The sequence below is a fragment of the Australozyma saopauloensis genome, chromosome 1, assembly GCF_035610405.1.
Source record: "Australozyma saopauloensis chromosome 1, complete sequence".
Lineage (NCBI taxonomy): Eukaryota > Fungi > Ascomycota > Pichiomycetes > Serinales > Metschnikowiaceae > Australozyma > Australozyma saopauloensis.
This window is the reverse complement of record NC_086131.1, coordinates 787,228-809,957: the sequence shown is the minus strand read 5'-3', so window position 1 is coordinate 809,957 and position 22,730 is coordinate 787,228. Positions and strand designations below refer to the sequence as shown.

At 42.7% G+C, this 22,730-nt stretch overlaps 10 protein-coding genes across 10 annotated transcripts; 7 read left to right on the top strand and 3 right to left on the bottom strand.

The window, feature by feature from the left end:
• Positions 1-229: 229 nt before the first annotated feature.
• PUMCH_000372 (uncharacterized protein) lies at positions 230-2,698 on the top strand (the record flags this gene model as incomplete). Its single annotated transcript, XM_063019464.1, has 1 exon — positions 230-2,698. The coding sequence occupies one exon, from the start codon at positions 230-232 to the stop codon at positions 2,696-2,698; it is 2,469 nt and encodes an 822-aa protein (XP_062875534.1).
• Positions 2,699-2,785: 87 nt separating this feature from the next.
• Positions 2,786-4,516, top strand: PUMCH_000371 (uncharacterized protein; the record flags this gene model as incomplete). Its single annotated transcript, XM_063019463.1, has 1 exon — positions 2,786-4,516. The coding sequence occupies one exon, from the start codon at positions 2,786-2,788 to the stop codon at positions 4,514-4,516; it is 1,731 nt and encodes a 576-aa protein (XP_062875533.1).
• A 112-nt stretch (positions 4,517-4,628) lies between these two features.
• On the top strand, positions 4,629-6,623 carry PUMCH_000370 (uncharacterized protein; the record flags this gene model as incomplete). Its single annotated transcript, XM_063019462.1, has 1 exon — positions 4,629-6,623. One exon carries the CDS (start codon positions 4,629-4,631, stop codon positions 6,621-6,623), a length of 1,995 nt encoding a protein of 664 aa, XP_062875532.1.
• A 198-nt stretch (positions 6,624-6,821) lies between these two features.
• PUMCH_000369 (uncharacterized protein) lies at positions 6,822-7,817 on the top strand (the record flags this gene model as incomplete). Its single annotated transcript, XM_063019461.1, has 1 exon — positions 6,822-7,817. The coding sequence occupies one exon, from the start codon at positions 6,822-6,824 to the stop codon at positions 7,815-7,817; it is 996 nt and encodes a 331-aa protein (XP_062875531.1).
• A 276-nt stretch (positions 7,818-8,093) lies between these two features.
• On the top strand, positions 8,094-8,843 carry PUMCH_000368 (uncharacterized protein; the record flags this gene model as incomplete). Its single annotated transcript, XM_063019460.1, has 1 exon — positions 8,094-8,843. One exon carries the CDS (start codon positions 8,094-8,096, stop codon positions 8,841-8,843), a length of 750 nt encoding a protein of 249 aa, XP_062875530.1.
• Positions 8,844-8,922: 79 nt separating this feature from the next.
• PUMCH_000367 (uncharacterized protein) lies at positions 8,923-9,210 on the bottom strand (the record flags this gene model as incomplete). Its single annotated transcript, XM_063019459.1, has 1 exon — positions 8,923-9,210. One exon carries the CDS (start codon positions 9,208-9,210, stop codon positions 8,923-8,925), a length of 288 nt encoding a protein of 95 aa, XP_062875529.1.
• Positions 9,211-10,517: 1,307 nt separating this feature from the next.
• PUMCH_000366 (uncharacterized protein) lies at positions 10,518-12,212 on the top strand (the record flags this gene model as incomplete). The annotated part of the gene is made up of 1 exon (XM_063019458.1): positions 10,518-12,212. One exon carries the CDS (start codon positions 10,518-10,520, stop codon positions 12,210-12,212), a length of 1,695 nt encoding a protein of 564 aa, XP_062875528.1.
• Positions 12,213-12,353: 141 nt separating this feature from the next.
• Positions 12,354-14,321, bottom strand: PUMCH_000365 (uncharacterized protein; the record flags this gene model as incomplete). Its single annotated transcript, XM_063019457.1, has 1 exon — positions 12,354-14,321. The coding sequence occupies one exon, from the start codon at positions 14,319-14,321 to the stop codon at positions 12,354-12,356; it is 1,968 nt and encodes a 655-aa protein (XP_062875527.1).
• Positions 14,322-16,116: 1,795 nt separating this feature from the next.
• On the bottom strand, positions 16,117-17,655 carry PUMCH_000364 (uncharacterized protein; the record flags this gene model as incomplete). The annotated part of the gene is made up of 1 exon (XM_063019456.1): positions 16,117-17,655. The coding sequence occupies one exon, from the start codon at positions 17,653-17,655 to the stop codon at positions 16,117-16,119; it is 1,539 nt and encodes a 512-aa protein (XP_062875526.1).
• Positions 17,656-18,433: 778 nt separating this feature from the next.
• Positions 18,434-22,708, top strand: PUMCH_000363 (uncharacterized protein; the record flags this gene model as incomplete). The annotated part of the gene is made up of 1 exon (XM_063019455.1): positions 18,434-22,708. One exon carries the CDS (start codon positions 18,434-18,436, stop codon positions 22,706-22,708), a length of 4,275 nt encoding a protein of 1,424 aa, XP_062875525.1.
• Positions 22,709-22,730: the final 22 nt, after the last annotated feature.

Genomic DNA, 22,730 nt, shown 5'->3' with positions numbered 1-22,730 from the left:
CGAGGGCTCAGCGGCAACCAAAAGCGAGGGTTTCATGAGCAAAGCCCTTCATTTTTTGTTTCAGATGACCATGTGCTGGACTACTACTCACTGTCATCTCATTACCCGTCTCGTATGTATCTCAACGTAGAGTGCTTTAGATTAGTATTAACAACAAACAGCACTAGGAGGTAGAATTGACTCTGTATGGCAAATCGCCTATGGTCGCGCACGAAAAATTGTCGAAAGAATGTCGATTCAAGAGAAAGTGAATTTAACAACTGGCACGGGCTGGGGGTCTGGTCCTTGTGTTGGGAACACCGGATCAGTGCCCAGACTTGGAATTCCGAGTTTATGCTTACAAGATGGACCCAATGGAATAAGATACGCTGATTTTGTTTCGCACTATCCGTCCGGTCTAGCTACGGGAAGCACTTTCAATCGTGACTTGATGTTTCTAAAGGGAAAGGCACTCGGACGGGAGTTCAAGTATAAAAACATACACATCGCCCTCGCACCAACGATTGGGCCAATTGGATTGAAGGCTCAAGGTGGAAGAAATTGGGAAAGTTTTGGAGCAGATCCATACTTGCAAGGCGTGGCAGGCGCACAGCAGATCAAGGGCTTGCAAGAAGAAGGCATCGTCGCTGTGGCTAGGCATTTAGTGGGAAACGAACAAGAGCATTTCAGACAAGTAAATGAATGGAACGTTAATGGATGGGACAAACTACAGAAGTCCATCAGTTCAAATATTGGTGACCGAACAATGCATGAAATATTCCTATGGCCCTTTGCTGATGCTATTCACGCTGGTGTTGGAGGAATTATATGCTCCTTCAATCAAGTCAATAACACTCAGGCTTGTGAGAACTCCTATCTCATCAATTACCTCTTGAAGGAAGAGCTCGGGTTCCAAGGCTTCGTCGTTTCTGACTGGGGCGCTCAACATTCTGGAGTTGAATCTGCCCTTGCAGGACTTGACATGTCCATGCCTGGCGAAATATTTGACGAGTGGCTTAGCGGGAGGTCTTACTGGGGTCCCTCCTTGACTCGCGCAGTTTACAATGACACTGTTCCACAGGAGCGCTTGAACGATATGGCAGCCAGAGTGTTAGCACCATTCTTTGCAAGCAAGACAGTGAACCTACCTCTTGAGAATGACCTTCCAAATTTTTCCTCATGGACCTCTCATACATTTGGCCAGCAATTTCCATATCAACACTTTGGCCCTATCACACAGCAGAATTGGCACATTGATGCTCAAACTGAAATGTCAGACACAGTCTCATTGAGTATAGCTCGAGAAGCTATAGTCCTTTTAAAAAACAACGGACATCATTTACCAATTGACAAAAATAATGGTCTCAGAAGATTATTTGTGGCCGGTCTGGCTCAAAGCTCCGATAAAAGGGGATTCAATTGCAAAGACCAGAAATGCACTTCGGGAGTGATGACATCAGGATGGGGGTCTGCTGCTGTAAACAATCCATTCGTTGTGACACCTTTCGAGGCTATCAAGGAAAGAGCGGCAAAACGCGGAATAATAGTAGATACAAACACAGATGACTGGGATGTATTCCACGCAGAAGAACAAGCAGACTACGCGGATATGTCAATTGTCATGGTTGGCTCCTACTCAGGCGAGGGATATATTGAGGTTGATGGAAACTATGGAGACCGCAAGAATGTTAGTTTATGGAATAACGGCAACGAGCTCATCAAACATGTCGCAAACCGGTGTCGCCGCACAGTTGTGGTAATTAGCACGGTTGGTCCGGTAGATCTTGAGGAGTGGATAGATCACGAAAATGTTGTGGCAGTGCTTTTAACGGCGCCACTTGGTCAATATGTTGGCCAGGCTATCGCTGAGGTGCTCTTTGGTGAAATAAATCCTTCAGGTAGATTGCCATTTACCATCGCCAAAAAATCGCAGCACTATGTACCCTTGGTAGAAGATCTCACACAAGGGTTCATACCACAAGATATATTTGACCGCGGTATCTATTTGGATTATCGTTTCTTCGACAAGCACACTATACGACCCAGGTATCCATTTGGGTTCGGCCTCTCCTACACAGAATTTCTGGTCTTCAATTTGAAAATTCGGGAAATCTCTCCGCCAACTGAATTCCTTCCCAGACCAAAAGATTACATTCCTTTAAACTCTGCAGTTCAAGATGATATTTGTGACCCCGAAGATGCTCTTTTTCCATATGGCCAGTTCCAAGCTTCTCCGGGGGTAATTTACCCGTATCTCTTTGATGAAAAGGTCCAACTATTGGAAGATGATGAGACTTATCCTTATCCAAAAGGATATAACAAACAGCACAAAAGAACTCCTCCGGTCTCCGGCGGTGGACTTGGGGGCAATCCAGCCCTATGGGAGGAAATCTATGAAGTCACTGCAGCTGTAGCCAACGATGGTGCACTTCCTGGCGCATATGTTTCGCAGTTGTACCTAGAATTTCCAAATAAGATAGTCCAATCGCCACCAAAGGTCCTTCGCGGCTTCGAAAAGGTTTACTTGGAACCAAAGCAGTCTGCAATAGTGAAATTCAAGCTTTTGCATCGCGATTTGAGTATTTGGGACACACAAACGCAACAATGGATCATCCAGACAGGTACCTACAAGGTCTATGTAGCAAGTTCGAGTAGGAAAATCGAGCTTGTTGGAGAAATCGAAATCGGTACTTCAGCTTTGGAGCCTGCGAAAATATAGAAATCAATGTTTATCTAGTTCCAATTCATATCTATGTTCATCTTGTTCAATTTCATACGAAATCACTTGGGTGGATAAGGTGCAGTGATGCATCGCGCTTCTCCACATATCGATTGTTTTTGTTTCGAGACGTGCAGGCCTACAACACTTGACAATACTTTCATGGCACTCAACCTGACATTAGCGAGGAAATATGCCGAGCATAAACAGAGTTCTGGTAATTTGTGGACGCATAATTCGCAGGTCGGAGGCTCGAAAAGAGATGGAAGTCCGCAGAGGTCAGAACTAAGGTCCGAATTTCACCAGAACTACATGTATAGCACACCACAAAGGCGATTTTACGAATCTAACAGACTTCTGGCGAGAAGAAGCACCTCAAAAATGCCCGGCACATTCAGGTCGCCAATCAAATCACTTCGTAGTTTCGGGAGGAATACCGGAACCGCCGGGAAGTATCCCACATTCGACCTCAATGATCCCAGAAAACCACGAAAATACAGAATAACTAAAGAGCCTGTTAAGACACAGAACAAAAATCATAAAGGTGTTCTACATGGCTTGTGGCAATTTGCAAAGACTCTTGGAGCAAGAACCCAGGATACGAGGTTGCAAGGGTCGCTGGCCACCACGTTAGCGCCGAGTAGTCATGACCGAGGAAACTCATATGTTGATATTGAAAGCCTTCTTGAATTAAAGGGTACGAGGAGGACTGTGCAAGATGTCGATCTAGTCGAGGATTCTATAAAACAAGCAAAAGAGCAGCAAAAGACGAAAACCCAGGCGGAGTCGGTAAAAGCACTCATTGCTGAACTACAAGACGAGAAAAAGAAAGCTCTGGAATTGAAGGCATCATTTGAGAAGCAAGCACTGCAAATGAAATTGGACTTCAGGAACGAGTTAGATAAAGCTACCGAAGCGATACGAGATCTAACCACGAAGACTGCAAAAAAATACGGTACAATGACAGATAATGATTTGAAAACAATTGAGAGCAAACTTTTCAAAGAAAATGAGGTCTTCCTCACCTCAAAACATGAAACCGAGTCGAAGCATAGAGCCATTTTGAGAGAGATTGAAGAAAAGCAGGCTGAACTAGACAGAAGAGAGCGAAAACTTGAGCACAGTCAAGAATCATCTGAAAACTCTTTTAGGTTGTTGCAAATCACACTCGAAACAATAAAAAAGGAAAGCAGCCAAAATGCGTCGGTTCTAACAAAGGAATTTGAATTTGTTGCAGCCTCAAGAAGATTGAATACGGAATATGGGAAAAACTTATTGAACCTCATAGAAGCAACTGAATCTAGCAGTCAACTAAAACCTCTGAGAATTTTGGCCTGTCTTTTGTCTGAAGATTCTCCCATCACCAAAAGTTATGATGTGAGTAGCCGAAAAATGGCTGAGTTTATTACAGAGACATATGACAAAGTACAGAGATGTCAAGAATTCTTGGCTGATTGTGATTTGAATCTTCTTCAGAATACATTTGGTACATGTCGGTTCTTTGATTTTGACCAAAAAACTCTTAACAGAATTGAGACTTGTTTCAGTGGGATCCAAAAAATAAACCACCAAAAATCACAGAAATTGAAAGATCACGTCAAAGAGAATTTTAAACTCCTCTCCAAATTGGAGCTGATTATATCCACCCCAGAGAATTTGGCTGAGAGCTTATGTGCATTCGTCAGAAATATTCACCTATTTGTCACTCAGAGCCAACTTCTAAATCTCCAGAAAGACATAAACAATTTGTTGAGAAGTTTAAAAATTTTGGAAGTGAAAAGTGGATACAAAAAAGAAGTCAATTTGTTTGAAACTTGAAATATTGGCACATTCTCTATTTACACGCGTCATAGGACTTCCATAGAGAAGTTTCATCTTCCGCGTTACCCTAAACACCACTCACAAGGCTTCCAACGAACACCAGAAAGTAATGGCAGGCCCGACACTTTTACCGGTTCGTCTTCAACCGTCAAATATTCGTCCAATTGCATACCGTATCATATCAAAAAAGCATGGTCTCAATATTCAGTCAGACGCACTTGTGGTTTTAACGGAAACTATCAGTCAACGCTTTGGTGCTGCGTGGAGAGACGCTAAGTCCCAACAGTTTCTAGAGGATGTAGCAAAAGCTTGGAAGCAACAAGACCGTGGCCTATTTGTTGATGGGCCCGGCCTCACACAGGTTATAAAAGAGCTCACCAAAGACTCAAGTAACCGCAATGGGACTCTTGATAGCGTAAAGGCAACTCGAAACGACACAATTGAAGATGATTTACCTGATGTAACATTAGCTAGCAAAGAGGAACTAGATTGGAGTGACTTTTTTCTGTTTGTTTCACCTGATGTACAGCCCAAGTTTGTGTTCGACAAACTACGAAAACAGTTTTCAGCCCGTGATGCCACAGGACGCAAGCTACACGCGTCCATGCAAGCCAACATTGACTTTTACAATCAGAGGTATCACCTTATCATGGATAGAGTGTCTCGCGATGACAATTTCAAAAAAAATTCCCTCTCAAGTATTGCAGCCTTAAGCACGAACATGAACGGTTCATTCTCGAACTATGAGATAACTCTTATAAAAAATGTGTTGGGAAGAGATGGTGGCAGATTTATATTGATGGGTTTGCTATCAACAAATGCAAATGGAGACTTTATTCTTGAGGACTGCTCTGACTTCATTGAGCTAAATATTACCAAAGCACACAAGGCAGAAGGGTCGTTTTACGCGCCCGGAATGTTTTTAATAGTGGAAGGTATCTACTCGGCCTCTGGTGGTTCCATGAAAAATGATGCTTCCGTTATAAGCGGCTGCTTCTATGTTTCAAACATTGGCCACCCTCCAGCAGAGAGGAGAGACCAAAGCTTGGACGCGTACGGCCACTTGGATTTCATGGGAATGCACAAGGATTCTAATTCGAAAGCTTCTGGATTAGTAAAGATTGACAAATCGTTACAAAAAAAACTTTCGGCTCTCGAGAAGACGCTAGTGGGTCACAAACTAATTATATTAGGTGCCAATGTGCATCTTGATGACCCGAAGATACAATTTGGTCTAGACAAGTTTCTCGCTAGACTTGAGGGCCGTTTCGAAGAAGAACAAGATGCCAATGAATCCATTGCCCATACAGTTTTAGTCTTGAGTGGGTCATTTGTGTCCAAACCCTTATGTGCCACACAGAGATCCGCATCTCAGTCGTCAACTTCTGAGGATTACAAAAGCAATTTTGACACATTTGCTGCTACGCTATCAAAATACCCACTAATAGTAAAACATTGCAAACTTCTTCTTATTCCAGGGGTGAATGATCCATCACAGTCCACGTTTTCTTTAGGAAAGTCAAGCTCATCACTTTTACCTCAAGCCCCAATTCCCAAAGTTTTTCTTACAAGATTGGAAAGACTTTTACCCAAGGGTCATTTGATATCTGGATGGAACCCCATGAGGATCAACTACATTTCTCAGGAGATAGTATTCTTTCGTGACGATTTGATGAACAAATTCAAAAGAAATGACATCATTTTCGAGCATGATCTCGAAATTGGGGAACTCGAATTAGAATTGCAATCTAAGGGTGAAGATAAAAAAGTCGAAAATATTGTTAGCGAAGAGGTTCATTTACCTCCCAAAACAAAACAGGCGCGTAAGCTCGTGAAAACATTACTTGATCAAGGAACTATTCAACCTTTCCTAAAGAATCTTAGGGTCACCGACCCCAATTTTCAACACGTTACCAGGATTGAACCGTTACCTACAACAATCGCTCTTTTTGATGCTAACTTCGAGAGCTTCGAAGTCACTTACAATGGCTGCAAGGTGTCAAATCTTGGAAATTTGATCAGCAATCAAAACTCTAAAAAGTTTAATTATGCGGAATACTGTCCAAGCTCCAAGAAGTACACCTATAAAGAACTATACTTCTAGGCTTAATCTCAATTACCCCTCGTAATTGCCATAGAACATGCATACTTTTTGATAGATTTAATATAATCATATAATTTATTCAGTTTTAGCCTTACAGTTTGTAGAAAAATTTCTTCTGTATTTGTGCGTATATCTCAATGATGCATTGTCACTTTGTGTGGAGTATCCCTTGTTCCTATCAAACTTGTCATAAGCGTCATGTCTAACGATCACACTACATCCTTTGAAAAGCAGCTTCATATCAAATATATACAAAACCTAGATTCAAAAGTCACCAAAGAAACATATGAGTATTGGCTTCTGGAACATTTGAGACTCAATGGCCTTTACTGGGGTGTTATGGCCCTAGCCACAATGAACTCGAAGGAAAGCCTCCCGGAAGAAGAAGTCGTTTCTTTTGTTTTGTCATGTTACGATGCAACTACAGGCGGATTTGCAGCCTATCCAGGGCATGATGCACATATACTCACCACTTTATCAGGACTTCAAATCTTACTCATTTATGACAGATTGAACGCTTTGGATGAATCGCAGAAGGCGCAGACCGCCGAATTTGTGTTGAGTTTGCGATTGGATGACGGATCCTTTACTGGCGATCGGTTCGGTGAGATTGACACCAGATTCGTCTTTGTGGCTGTCTATGTACTCACTATCTTGCAGAGAATGACCACAGAAATTGCTGAATCATCTCAAAATTTCATAATGGATTGTCAGAACTTTGACGGTGGGTTTGGAATGTTTCCCGTAGCCGAATCGCATGCTGCTCAAGTCTACACATGTGTTGGTGCTCTTGCATTGTGCGATTCGCTATCAAGTCTGTCTGATATGACAGCCTCTTGGCTATCAGAGAGACAAGTATTACCTCTGGGGGGCTTTAATGGTCGTCCGGAAAAGTTACCAGATCTGTGCTACAGTTGGTGGGTGCTCCTGAGCTTAGTGGCTTTAAATAAGGCTCATTGGATAAATACAGAGAAGTTGGAAAGCTTCATTTTAGGATGCCAGGATCTTGAAGATGGTGGGTTTGCTGACCGACCAGGTAATCAAACCGATGTGTATCATACATGCTTCTCAATCTGCGGATTGGCGTTAGCTTCCGCAGACAAGTATAGCTTGGAAGAGGTAGATCCGGTATTGTGCTTGCCAAAGTCAGTGGCTTCTAAGCTCAAACTTTACAAAAAATCGTCAATTATTTAATCATTGAAAAGGTTTTGACCATGGCTTACACCACAGACTCCAGTGAAAAATGTTAGTAAAGAAGAGCCGATTATAGAGAAACAATGTTGAGTTGCAATAATTGTTTCAATAATTCAATAATAATTTACGACCTTCGAAAGGAAATACTTTTTTATTTTATTCTTATCGAAAGGTCCAATTTGCAGACTCCACAGTTTTGCATCCGTGCACCAGGCAGCTTGAATCCCATGTGTTTCAAAGATTGATTGGAATTGTGTGCAACAATTGAAGATCAACATGTCTGGATCCGAAGAATTCCACCAAAACCACCCTGCTAGCCTCATTTGTGAATTGTGTAGACTATTCTACGATAATGGTTGGGTGACTGGAACCGGAGGAGGAATTTCAATTAGGGACGTTGATGGAGAAAACCCTAATATCGTATACATTGCGCCTTCAGGAATCCAAAAGGAGCGTCTTCAGCCTGGCGAAATGTTTGTTGCTGAATTGCCGGGAACTATTATCAAAACTCCCAATGATGAGAACTCCCTTCCCTTATCAAAGGATCTAGCTGCCAATTTCAAATACAAACCGCTGGCATGTACGCCCTTGTTTTTGAGTTGCTACAACATGAGAGATGCAGGTGCATGTATTCATACTCATTCGCAAAATGCAGTGATGGCCACCTTGATTTGGGAGGACAAAGTTGAGTTCAGTATGAGCCATATCGAACAGATCAAGGCGCTTCCGCAGCTCGAATTGAATGACAAAACTGGAAAGGTTGAGAAGGTTGGAAGCATGCAATTTTATGACACAATGGTTCTTCCGATCATTGAGAATACGCCGCACGAAGAGGATTTGACCGACTCACTCCAGGAGGCCATTAGAAAGTATCCTGGAGCAACTGCCGTATTGGTTCGTCGTCATGGTATTTATGTTTGGGGCGAAACAGTATGGAAGGCAAAAGTTTACAATGAAGCCATCGATTACCTTTTAGAGTTGGCGCTTAAGATGCACCAAAATGGAATCCCTTTGGTAAAGGAGTAAGTGCACAGCATCAGTGTATCCATTAAGATTGATGAATCAATGAGCAGTTTTAGAGTCGAGTGTTTGTAGAGCATAAGTGCTAGAGCGGGTTTTTTGTGCCTTTTAGTTCTTGTCCTTTGACTTTCATCCAATCAACGTGTTCACTTTCGTCGACTTCCCCAGCACAAACAACAGTTCCGCCACGAAGTAGGTAGACTCCTAACAGTAGCATTTGATTCTCGTCATCTGGGTAGATCACACGCTCGATTGTATCACCTAGAATCATGTTTGTTGAGTGATCATAACTTATGAGAGTGCCCTCAAAGAGACGAGCATCTGTGGTAGTAACTCGTATTTTTTCTATTGTTAGTACAAGCCATAAGGCCATGTTTTATCACGGAAACGCAATTGATACATACTACCTATATACTCTCGTAAAGCGGACATAGTATTGATTGAATATGTGAAACTTAAAATGTACGTGATCACGTGTGGAGAGTAGTGATGAGAGAGACTGATCCAAGGTTAAGAAGCCGCCAAAACACAAGTGCAAAGCAAATTATATCACAAAAAACAACGAAAAAAAAAATTAAAATGGGTAATCAGTCCCTGAATGAAGTCATCGAGCTTGTTTTCAGAAAACCATTTGTGGATTTTTCCAAATTCGATCTGTCAACAAGAGATCTACTTGATTGAATAAGTTGAACATTAGAAACAAAGTGACGATTGTGCATTCCGTCAAATTGGTCCGGAGATCAGAATAGCCGGATGGCGCACCACTTTTGCCGATCGCTGACGAGCATCTGGTAGCATTAACCGCGACACTACAAATTACAACCAAGTCAAACTAATTAATTGATCGGAAAAATAATGATTATGATCGCTATTAGTTACCGGTAGCCTAGGTTTACAGCTTGACTTTGTGTAAACGCGCTTATGGATTCCGCTCCTTTCTAGAAGGCAACGGCATATTTCAAGTATGAGTCAGGGGTGCTACTACTTAGAAGCTGAGTCAGGTCATTGTTCTACGGCTTTTGAGAATTGCCTTGAGCCATCGCGCACGCCTTGGCTGTCACCTTAGGCCATAATGACGGGGCGAACTCAAACAATAAAATAACAAATTCACAGTTTCCGAGCTTTTTTGTAAGTGAGGTAACCAAGATAGGTGGTCTCCCGAACTCACTTTTCTTTTTTTTTTCCGATGCGTCGTCATTCCTCCATCACCGTTGGAAAACGGGTATTGAAGTGCACAAAGACGTTTTTGGTCGGTTAAGTGCAGGTCTATTTCGATTCCGGCGTCTAAAGTTAAACGATGGACTCATGAATAGTCGGTCCGCATTGTATTGACACTGAAAAAATCTAGAAAAAATCACAGTCAATGCCACATTATTTAATCGTATACTTCAGTGGAAATTTTTGAGCCGATGAAACTTTTCACCTTTCGTAATTTATGTCATTTACGGCAAGAGAAAGAGAGGGCTGCATCACCTGTTATATGGTGTGCAGGATAAGATGGAGTTAAACTCTTCAAATCGACCCTTTATAGTTAGCAACTGCAGCCTGATTTCTTCTTATCACATTTTTTTCTCATATTCATAATTGCATTCAAATCTTCATATCAAACTGCATTCATATCATTTCATTCTTTAACACATCAATTCGAATCATTATCCAGTCTCACATCATTTAAACCCAATGTCAAGTTCATCAGCAAAGAACAGTCTGTCGTTCTTGTCGCAAGACATGAGCGTTCCTGAATCGGTTTCTAAATGGCAATCATTCAAGGATTCATTTAAGCCTGCCATAGAAGATAAGGTAACTTACGAGGACCTAGATCTGGTGGAAAAGGCAAACATCAATACCTCGAACTCAAAACTTTCTAAGGGTTTGAAGCAGAGACATTTGCAAATGATCGCTGTCGGTGGATCAATTGGCACTGGTTTGTTCGTTGGAACAGGTTCCGCACTAGGGGCCGGAGGACCTGCTGGTATTGTCATTGCATGGGCTGTTACAGCTACCTTCGTTTACACTACTATGCAAGGACTTGGTGAACTTAGCACAGCTTACCCAGTCAGTGGTGGATTTAATGTTTATGCCACCAGATTCATTGAGCCTTCGATTGGTTTCGCAGTCGGTTGGAACTACTTTATGCAATTTCTTGTCCTTCTACCACTTGAATTGGTGGCAGCTTCGATCTCTATCAAGTACTGGAACCAATCACTCAATCCGGTCATTTTCGTGGCTATTTTCTGGTGCTTCATTTTTGTTGTGACTATGACAGGTGTGAAGTGGTTTGGTGAAGCCGAGTTTATTTTCTGTCTCATTAAAGTTGTCGCAGTGACCGGATTCATTATTTTAGGGATTGTTCTCATTTGCGGTGGCGGTCCAAATCATCAATTTGTGGGAGGCATGTATTGGAGAAACCCAGGTCCTTTTGCCAATGGTTTCAAGGGTGTTGCTTCTGTCTTCATTATGGCTGCCTTTTCTTTTGGTGGCACAGAGTTAGTGAGTTTGAGCGCTGCCGAGGCCGATGATCCAGGAAGAGCAGTTCCTAAAGCCATTAAGGCCGTATTCTTCAGAATTGCGATTTTTTATTTTGGCACAATTGTCCTCATTGCAACCTTGGTTCCCTCAAATGACCCCCGTCTTCTCAGCGCCAATTCGGCTGATGCCAGTGCATCGCCTTTTGTTCTTGCTATTGTCAATGGAGGTGTGAAGGTCTTACCTAGTATCTTCAATGCTGTCATTCTTATCTCCGTGCTCTCAGTGGGTAATATCTCTGTGTACGCCTGTTCCAGGTCCCTCAATTCTCTTGCAGAGCAAGGGATGGCTCCTAAATGGACTGGCTACATTGACAGAAAAGGAAGACCATTATTTGCACTTGTTTTTGCAAACCTTTTTGGCCTCATCTCTTTCGTTGTTGCATCTGATGCTCAAGCTGAGGCTTTTGCTTGGTTACTTGCCATTTCTGGTCTTTCATCTATATTCACTTGGATGTCGATCAACATTGCTCATTTAAGATTCCGTTCTGCAATGAAAGCTCAAAATAGATCGCTTGATGAATTAGCCTTCGTTGCATCGACCGGCAGAATTGGATCATGGTACTCTTTTATCCTCTGTTTCCTCGTTATTGTAGCCACGTTCTGGTTGGCCATTTCTCCAATCGGAGAAAAAGCAACGGCTAGCAATTTCTTTCAACAAGTTCTCGGCCTTCCCGTCATTGTGGCCACTTACATATTCTACAAGGTTTGGAAGAGAGACTTAAGATTGATTATCCCAGCAACGGAGGTTGACCTAGAGACAGGCCGTTTAGTACCAGATCCAGATATGATGGCCGAAAAAAATGATCCAAGGCCGCTTTGGAGAAGAATCCTCGGCGTTGTGTATTAATTCATTATCTTCATAGACTTTATAGATCAAATTACGACTTACATTATGAAATCACAGGTAAGGATGAATTAAAATATTCAAGATTTAAATAAAATACAAGTTGTATTCAACTGAAGGAATTGAAAAGGGGCGAATTGTGATTTAGCACAAGAAAGCCCAAGCTCTGTAGTAGAATGGCTTGGCGGCAAGAATAGCTTTCTCCTCTGCAAGCTCTTGCTTCAAAAGGTCCAAGTCCAACTCTCTTCTACCGGTGTCAATGTCAATGTCCTTGGCTCTAATGTAGAACTTCCAGTTTTTTCTCCAAATCTTGTGACCAATGTAAAATGCCATAACGACAGGGAAGGACAAGAATGCAGAGAAAAAGTCACTGGCATCGGGCTTACCTCCAATAGGGAATAATGCGACCCAGAATTGAGCAATGATGACCAAAATGTTCAAGATGACACCGTAGTAAGAACCAATGACACCAGCTTGAGACTTGAAGGCAAGCTCATCAGTGCCTCTACCTTGAACTTTCAAAGCGCGTCTGAATCTGATATGGCAGAAACAGATGGAGCCCCAAGTGAAAAGAGACGACAAACCAGAGATAGCCAACATCCAGTTGAAAGCTTCACCTTGTTTGCCAGAGGCAGAGACGAAACAGATCAAACCAAAGAGAGCTTGAAGAATGATACCAAACAATGGTCTACCCTTCTTGTCAATGTAGTTGAAAATCTTTGGAGCTTGACCAGCTGCGGCCAAAGCAGCCAATGTTCTAGAAGAGCCGAAAACGGAAGAGTTACCAACAGACAAAACTGCGATCATAATGACGACATTCATGACAGATGGCAAACCACCGATTCCAGCGTTTTGAATAGCGATGACGAAAGGAGAGTAACGAGCGGTACCGTCTCCCTTGGCTAATTCAGGGTTGTTGTAAGGAACAAGCAAACCAACCAAAATCAAAGAGACGATGTAGAACAAAGTAATTCTCCAGAAGACTTGCTTGATAGCCTTTGGCATAGACTTTCTTGGGTTAGCGGACTCAGCAGCAGCCAAACCGACCAACTCAGTACCAGCAAAAGCGAAAGCAGCAGTGACAAAGACAGAACAAAGACCCTTGAAACCGTTGTTAAAAGCACCAGGGTTGTGCCAGTATTTACCACCGATGTATCCACCCTTTGGACCACCACCACAAACCAAAACGATACTCAAGATGATAAAACCAATGACGGCAACAACCTTAATGAGGGAGAAGACGAATTCGGCTTCACCGTAACCTTTAACACCGAAGAAGTTAATGACAATAATAAGAACATAGAAGATGGCACAGTAGGCAGCTGGATTTGTTTTCGTGTCCCAGAATTGGACGGTGATAGCAGCAGCGACCAATTCCAAAGGCAAAACGACCAACCATTGCAAGGCGTAGTTCCAAGCCATGGCGAAACCCCAAGATGGGTCAATGAATCTAGTGTTGTAAGTGACGAAGGCACCGGAAACAGGGAAAGTGATAGCCAACTCACCCAAAGCATGCACAGTAGAGAAGATCATACTTCCAATCAACGAGTAGGCAATTAAGACGGAGGCGGGACCACCTTGTCTCAACACCTTACCAGAACCAATAAACAAACCAGTACCAATGGCACCACCAATGGCAATCATTTGCAAGTGTCTGGACTTCAAGGATCTGGACAAAGGAGAGTTAGCAGTAATGATAGCAGCTCTCTCGACCTCCGACAAGTTAGGGTCGAGACCCAAGTCCTTCTCGTCAAATCTACGGAAACCATCCTTGAACGATTCCCATCTGGTCATTGGCTCCTTAGTATCCTGAGCGTCGAAGGCATCGATGTAGACTCCACCATCCTTCTCGTTGGAGGCCTGCTCACGCGAGGTGATGTAATTAAGTTCCTTCTCAGGCATTGTGTAAAAGTATGTGTAGAGACAAACAAAGAAGAAAGCAGGCCAGCATCCGGCGATTGACCTGACCTTATATAAGATCAAAAGAAAACGGCATCTGGGACCAAGCGCTGATAAGAGTGACAGCCAGTGCATGGAGTGCAGGGAAGTGGGTGCAAAATCGCCGCGTTCCTGTATGCATCTTGCAGTATCGTAGGACAAGAGGCGTTTCATAACTGTCTAAGGCTTTCAGAACAGGGCGAGAAGGGCAAAAAAGGAAAAAAATGAGATCGAGTGTGGGGTCCGAGTTTTTTTTTTTTTTTTGTTTTCTCAAATCGCCATTAAGCCACTGTCATCTTTGCTGATGTCGATTTGGCCAAGCCTAATAGAGATGCTGCACATGTGGAGTAGCTTATTTGAACTTAGTTCAAAGGTGAGGTGCTACGGAGATATTGCCTAGGCAATTTTGCCAATCCTAAATGCATAGATAAGCGAGACTGAGTGTCGCACAGTTTTAGTCGTTTTGTAGATTCCAGTTTTTGCCCTTACCACTGTAATTCGCTCACGCCTATGCGATCTGAAGGAACTTTCATAGATATATCTCGCTTATCAAACTGTATGCACACAGAGGGGCTCAATCCATCGGTCAGAGATACTACGCGGAACGATGCTAAGAAAAATAATACAAATAATTTCTTGAGCGCAACCATCCTCTGAGTGCAAAAAGGCTAACTGTTCCATAACATGTCCATGAAAGTCACCTCGCTTCGGCGGAGCTCCCACATAGACTCAATCTCGCTCTCAAGAACGGATGTGCATCTGGTGACGACAGCATCTATGCACGCCCTACCTTATCAACCCAGAAAGTCTACGCAGAAGAAGCTTTTGCTCTATCGGGCAGGCGCGATACGCAACGCAGAGCCTTTGCTACCTTCCGAAATTTGAAACATCAGTTCAGCACTATTGCCGTGCGACTGTTCAGATAGATAAGACACATAGTTGTAAAAGATACAACCGAAGGCGGGTGCGGCTTTCGCACTTGCAAAAGGCCTCCATGAGAACATCCTCTGCAGTCCTTTCCACTCGGAGTTCCAATACAGTGCCTTCATTGCCCTTTCTGATGCTTAAGAAGACTGACCGCCGAATGGGGTAAGATTTACAGGCTGTTCTCTCAACGGTGGAGAATCAATTCCCCTGCCTCGGCATATTTGAGAGGGGGCAGGACGGGGTACATAGAGGCCCCCAGCTGTGGCATGTATGTCAGATAGTTCTTGACCTGTCAAAACCTTATCACATTCTAAGTAGTGCATGCTGTCGCGGCATTCTGGTGGTTTCGTTCCTATCGATTTGAGTAGTGTGGGGTGGTCTGAGTTGCTAGGTCATAGCCCTGCCATATATCCGGTGAGGCTGAAGAGTTGAGGTAGGAGGATTGTCATTGGATGTGTTTTTAGTGGTGCTTTGTCTCTGAGACAGCTAGTTGTCTTTTACCAGTAAATCTCATTCGAGTTGTCTATCTTTTTTTTTTTTTCTCTCTTGTGATTTTTCTTTTATTGTTTTCTTCTTCTTGAAAGATTTTGCTTTTTGTATTATTATGCTTTTGTTTCAAGTATTCAACTTTTTGCGTTTTTATGTATTCGAGGGGAAAGACGCGAAATACAAAATGAACTTCAGGTGGTTGGGATGGTTGTAAGGTCGTTTCGATGGTGCTGTTAATTTGAATGTTATACAACGTTACCTAAGTTTAGATGAAGGCCTCTCTCTCTTGAATTTTCAAAATACGGTTGAATGTATGCTTTCGTTCAATCACTAAGTGCATACATGATGATACATACACAAGCAACAACAGCACTTGTTTTGTCACTTTTCGAAGTATATCTTGGAGGTATCCCTTTAAATTTGAACAATAATCGTTGGCACTTTGCCTACAAGAATCTCTTTAACAATTATAACAAAAATTCTAGTTACGATACATGCAATATAAATCGACGACTCAGGCGCGTCTCAACTTCAAGTGTGATTCACTCATCACTTATTTCTTCTCCTTCTTCTCCTTCTTGTCTTTCTTCTCCTTCTTTTCTTTCTTTTCTTTCTTCTCCTTCTTCTCCTTCTTTTCCTTCTTGTCCTTCTTCTCCTTCTTGTCTTTCTTGGACTTCTTAGAGCTCTTCTCCTCGTCTTCGTCGTCTCTCTTTCTCTTCTTTGGAGTCTCCTCGGATTCTTCATCAGACTCATCGTCGGAGTCAGCCTCTGGAGTTTGCTCCATTGGGGCAGTGGCATCTCCGTCGGCGTTGTAAGCTCTAGCCTCTGTGATGTCAATCTTCTTGTTCTCTCTGACAACCTTGGTGGTAGTTCTCAAGTCACGACCCTCCAAAGCACTCAATCTGGACTCAACCTTAGCTCTGACCTCCAAACCGAAGTCACCAGAGTCGTCTCTCTCCTCAGCCAAAGAGTCGTATCTCAAGGCAACGGCAGCCTTGGCAGCAAGAACTCTAGCGATTTTACCCTTGTTCTTACCAGAAGCTTGACCAACCAAAGAGGCATGGTACAACAAACCGTACTTTGGTGTGTCATGCTTAGTCTTCAAAGCTCTGAACAAAGCCTTCTCAGCACCCAAAATTTGAATGGTAGAGGCAGGGGCCTTGGCCAAAGAGGTCAAAGAACCAGCGTGGGCAATCAATCTAGCACCAACCAACTCACCGACCAAAGCAGTCAAGTTAGGAGCAATGGCCTTCATTCTAGAAGACAAATAGTTAGACAATTGCTCTCTGTATGCGGCAAAGTCAACGATTTGGTCAGCCAAAGACTTGATGTTGTCAAGATCGTTCTCGGTGATCTCGGTACCCATAGAAACCTCAGCAGCAGCCTTAACTTGCTCCTCAGCCTCCTCAGGCAAAATCTCAGAGAGATCAGTCTCAGCAGCCTTAGATCTGACACCCATGGTCAAAATGATTCTGGCGTAGGCAACGGAGTCGGTTATAAGCTTAGCCAACTCCGGGAAATGCCAACCATACCATTCCTTACATCTCATGGCGTAGGTATTGAGCTCCTTGTCCAAGTCGTCCAAAAGAGCAATGGCTTGCACAATCATAGTGTCGACCTTGTCGGCACTGAACTTCAACTTGTGTCTACCAATAGAGTGGGCCAAACCCAAGGACATTTGCTTCAAGACAGTGTCATCCAAACCTGGTAAAAGCTCTGGCAAGAATTCTCTGATAGCTCTGTGCAAGTCCAAAGAGGCAGCATCGGAGACAACAGAGTAGTTCAAACCCAACTTGTTGATAGCGTTACCCAACTTGGCCTCGGAAACAACCAAAGTGGCTTTCTTTTCAAGCTTAACATCCTCCAAAAGCTTCTTCAAGTTGTCAGAAACCTTACCCTCAATGACAGCGTTGGCCTCCTCCAAAGCATTGGCAGCGGACTGGAATTTTTCAAAACGGTGGATCTTGAACTGGTTGGCAACTTTCTCGGCAGAGTTCAAGTCTTCAAGGATAGAAGAGGACTTATGTATCTTCTTGTCTGCCGCCTTCAAGAGGGCGTAACCTGCGGCAGTCTCAGTCAACACGTAAGCCATTGTTTAGTTGGAATCGGTGGATTGATAATTTCTGTTCAGAGATGAGGTCGAGAAAAAACTGCACAAGAGCAGCCGGCATGGTGGGGAGGTACTGGTGTGATGGCCTAGGATATCCAGAAAAAAAAAGGAACAACTTTCGAATGCTGTCACTTCACAGATCTTTGCTATGAATTTTTCACTCTTGCAAATATTGTTCTGCAATTTTTAATCTGGAAAATCTGTCTTTGTCTAGTTTGAACAAAGAACTAGGTGCAGGTTCTGTGGATTTGCAGCCAATAAAGGTACCTAGAAATACATTGCCACTGGGGTAAGAGCATTTCTCCTGGACCGTCTTTTCGAAGTTTTCACTTTTCTATATTGAATTTTGTAACAGTTGTCATTTTAGTCGTACGTCGGTTCCACCGGACCACTTTCAATCTCATGGTGTTTGAGTCAAGGAACCTCTGTTGATTAAACTAAACCAAACGGCGAATAGACGAACAAATCTTGAAGACAGGTCTTTTATAGAAATATTTGTAAGTTTATGGATTCATTCAGGTGTCACTCGGAACCTCAAGATCAAACCTTCTCCTCTATTGAGACAAATACAACTCGGCTGAAAAAAAAAGGAAAATCAAACGTTAACAGAAACACTTCATCACGGTTGACAGTATATAGTTTCCCTGAAATTTCGAATTCAACTACCAGCAGGTATGTCTGCTCCATCGATCTTCATTGAAGGACGCGAAATACACATAATAGAAATTGAAAGTATCTCTTGCTCCCACATGTGGCGATTATGAACAAGTCCCCCGATTCGAACGACACGCGATCACCGGCGCGAAAAAAATCAAAGTCATTGGCTCAATCACGCAAAACATATTTCTTTAAGCCACAGAACACTCTAGCATTCAGTCCAAACGCATCTTCCTCGATAGACGCCACCTTCCGAGCACCTGCCAAACAACCCAATGCAGATGAATTGGGAAATCAGAAGCCCGAAGCTCCTGCTCATACAGTTTTAGTACTGGATCTGAGACTACCGAGTCTGCAAGAACATGGTATGAGACCTGAGATTGCTAACCGTACTCTACTTGCAAGAAACAATGACAAACCGAATGAGCAACAGAGTTCAGATGATAGTTTCGATGGCGTGCGCTGGCGTTCCGACCAAAAACTCTCCAAATTCTCTCGCCCTATCCTATCTTCTCCCTTGAAGAGATCCGAAATTAGAGATACTTCTGAAAAACCCGTAGAATCCATCACAAACGAAATAACAGATTCAATGCTCACAAAATATGGTGTTGGATTGGAGAACAGTTTATCGCAGACTCCTCATTTTCTGAGAGCCTACTCTGATATGCCCGCTCTAAGCTCGGATGCATCACCCTCGTTAAGCCGATCGAAATCATTTGATCCAAACTCCCTCACCGCTCGAAATGACCAATTACAAGATGGCCATGGCACTTATGAATATGGTCTTCATAGATGGATCGATCAATTCGACGACACTCCCTATAAAAATTCTTCAAACGAGGTCCGTATTGAAGAGAGACCTCCTGTCACACTCCTGGAATCTAACTTGCTACATTCTAGTCCTAAAGAAACAGCCTCATTACAGCATGAAAAGACTATAGAGCCGGATGACGATAACCTCTCATCCGATGATGATTTGTTTCTCGCAAACCTTAGAGTTGACAGCTTAACTCAATCAGCGACATCAAGTGTGCACCCCAATAATGCTACCAACTCATTGGATCATGCGACTAATCTGCTGGTATCTGACGAAGATGCGGACCCCTTCTCTGATGAGCTTGATATCCTGTTTTTGAACACCCTTGCAACCCAGCCCTCCACAAATACTACTGGTCAGAAATCCACTAATGACAGGAAGTCCGAGCCAGATGCAACCTGTGAAAATGAAATGTATGTAGAGATTGACGACGGACCGAAACTTTCATACGAACGGCCTGACTTTGCCCGGTACCAATTAAAATCTATACTACGTTCGTCATACCAACATCAAGGTCATAAAAGAAATCAACTCATCCTCTCCGTTGTGGACTCATTTGGCTTAGACGCAAAGCTTGTCGTGAGAGGAGAGGCTAGCGAGCTCAACCTTATGGTTAATGACATTATCCATGTCATACATACATATCCTGACAATCAGAAATTGATTGACGATGCTCATAATCTACTTATATGGAACCCAGATATACTCATTTCATCAACTGTTGTGGCAGATCAAATATTTTGTCCTCGCAAAACAGTCCTCCTCAAAAGATACTCTTTTCCAGGCGCCCTGTCTCTCCCTTTGATTCTTGGTACAATAGTTCACGAGATATTTCAGATTTGCATGATCACTGAAAAATTTACATTAGATTTTATGGAGAATCTATTGAGTGAAGAAGTTCAAAAGAATCTTTTTGAAATATTTTCAATCGGTGACATCGTGGAGGAGCTAAAATCAGAAGCTCGCAAACAGTTTAAATTTTTGCGTGATTGGTTTCTCCAGTATTACAAAACAAGACCTAGAGAAATCCCCACCAACAAAAGGCAGCAAAAAGTGAAGTTTTCAGTGGCAGAAATTCTTGATATTGAGGAAAGTGTTTGGTCCCCCATGTTTGGATTGAAAGGAATTGCAGATGTTACTATAAAAGCCAACATTGGTGGCGACACTGGTACAGGTCAATTTCTTCTTCCCATGGAAATTAAAACCGGTCGTCCACATTTGAGCCATCAAGCGCAAGCTGCCTTGTATTCTCTTTTATTCAAGGATAGGTACAATGTTGAAATCTCATCATTTCTTCTTGTATATTCGCTGGACGAAGGTTCTACAACAAAGCACACAATCTCAACACCCGATCTTCGCTCGCTAGTGAATTTAAGAAACAGAATCTCGAGCTTCTTGAAGCCAGGTGATCAAAGCCTTCCTGACTTGATAAGACGGCAAGAATGCCAAAGGTGTGTTGTGCGTGATAGCTGCATGACCATCAATTACATGATTGAAGATGGTCTACCCTCCGAAAGTGGCCTTGAAGAAGATCAGTACGTTGAACTTGTCGAGCATTTAAATAACCATCCGGAGTACGGACAATTTTTTAAATTTTGGGACAATTTGATTTCTAAAGAAGAACAATTTCAATCAAGAGTCAACAAAGAGCTATGGGTGATGACAGCTAAAGAAAGAGAGAAGTTGCGCGGCAAAGCGCTAGGTGATTTGATCATTAGTAAGTGTTTAGATGAAGACGTTAATTCTAACTCATATGTTTATGTCTTTCGGAGAAACAAAGATGGAACTAATGAGTCAATGTTAAACACTCAAATTGGAAAACATGATAGGATCATTGTGAGCGACCAAGAGGGTCATTTTGCCTTGGCGCAAGGTGTTGTCACCTTTATTGATGCACGTTCAATTACAATCCTGACTAGAAGACAAATTGTTGGAACTCATAAAAAGTCAGACATTTTTCACAGAGCTCAGGTTTTGCACAAATCTCAGAGTCCGATATCACAAGGAAACGAGGTTGTATTTCGCATAGACAAGGATGAATTTTATTATGGTATGGGCTTGGCGAGGTTCAACATACTTAATTTATTCCTCGCTCAAGGTGACCTGAAGAGACGCGACTTGATAGTTAATTTGCGCCCACCGACGTTCACTTCTTCTCCTCAGTTTCTCATAGACGGAGACGAGGAATGTTTTAATGATGATCAGCTATTGGCCTTCAAACGTGTTAGTTGCACAAAGGACTACTGTTTGATTTTGGGCATGCCTGGCACTGGTAAAACGACAGTTATTGCACACCTCATCAAAATGCTAGTCAATTCAAAAAAAACTGTTCTTTTGACTTCCTATACAAATTCAGCCGTTGATAACATCCTTCTCAAGTTACTACAACTCGGAGTGGATTTCATTAGGACGGGTCACTTTACGAGAGTTCATCCTGAAATACGACCTTATTGTGTCAGTTCAGACCAAAAGCAAATAAATACCTTCCGTGACTTTGAGCGAGAGATTACAGAGCCGTATGTTGTTGCAACCACTTGCTTGGGTATGAAGGACTTGATCTTCAGCGTCAGAACCCTGTTTGATTATTGCATTGTTGATGAGGCATCGCAAGTTTCGATGCCGGTCAGCATAGGGCCCATTTCACGTTGTGACAAATTTGTTTTGGTAGGAGACCATTTTCAGCTCCCTCCATTGGTAACTCACCCCGATCCTGATGTACGGCATGGTCTCTCCAAGTCATTGTTCCAATATCTAGCTGTCGAGCATCCCGAGAGTGTCGTAGAGCTCCATCATCAATACCGTATGAGCAAGGAAATCATGGAAATTTCGAATGTTTTGGTTTATGACAATCGTTTACAATGTGGGTCATTGGAAGTAGCAAATCAAAAGCTCGTTCTCCCGCGCCCCTCTGGTTTTCTGTCCACTAGCCCTGGACAAAATGACATTTCTTGGATACAACATGCTCTCAACGAAGATACCCATGTCGCATTCTTTAATCATGACCCAATTGCTGCTTTTGAAAAGTCGGTTGGAGAAAACATAGTCAACCCTACCGAGGTCAATCTCACTGTACAATTAGTTAATGCATTTTGCGCATCAGGAGTAGATCCTGCCGATATTGGTGTCATGACCTTATACAAAGCGCAGCTCAAATTGTTGCTCGATGCGTTTGAGCACATTCCGGAACTCGAGGTTTTGACTGCTGACAGATTTCAAGGTCGAGACAAAAAATGTATTATAATATCTATGGTTCGGGCGAATCCTGAATGTCGCTCTGGAGCCTTGTTGAAAGATTGGCGAAGAATAAATGTTGCAGTCACCAGAGCTCGATCCAAATTAATAATTTTTGGCTCTGAAAAAACGATGTCAACTGCAGAATCTGCTCGCAAGTTCACTGATTTGTCATCAAGAAAAGGCTGGACCTTTAATTTGACTCAGTATCCGGAAGCTATAGGAGATACTCAACAGTTTCGAAGCACAAAGATACAAAGTGGAAAACTTGCTCCTGCAGCTTTACAACGACACCCAATCTTGAAAAATATTCTAGATGATATGATTTAATTAGTATTTCATCTATACATCG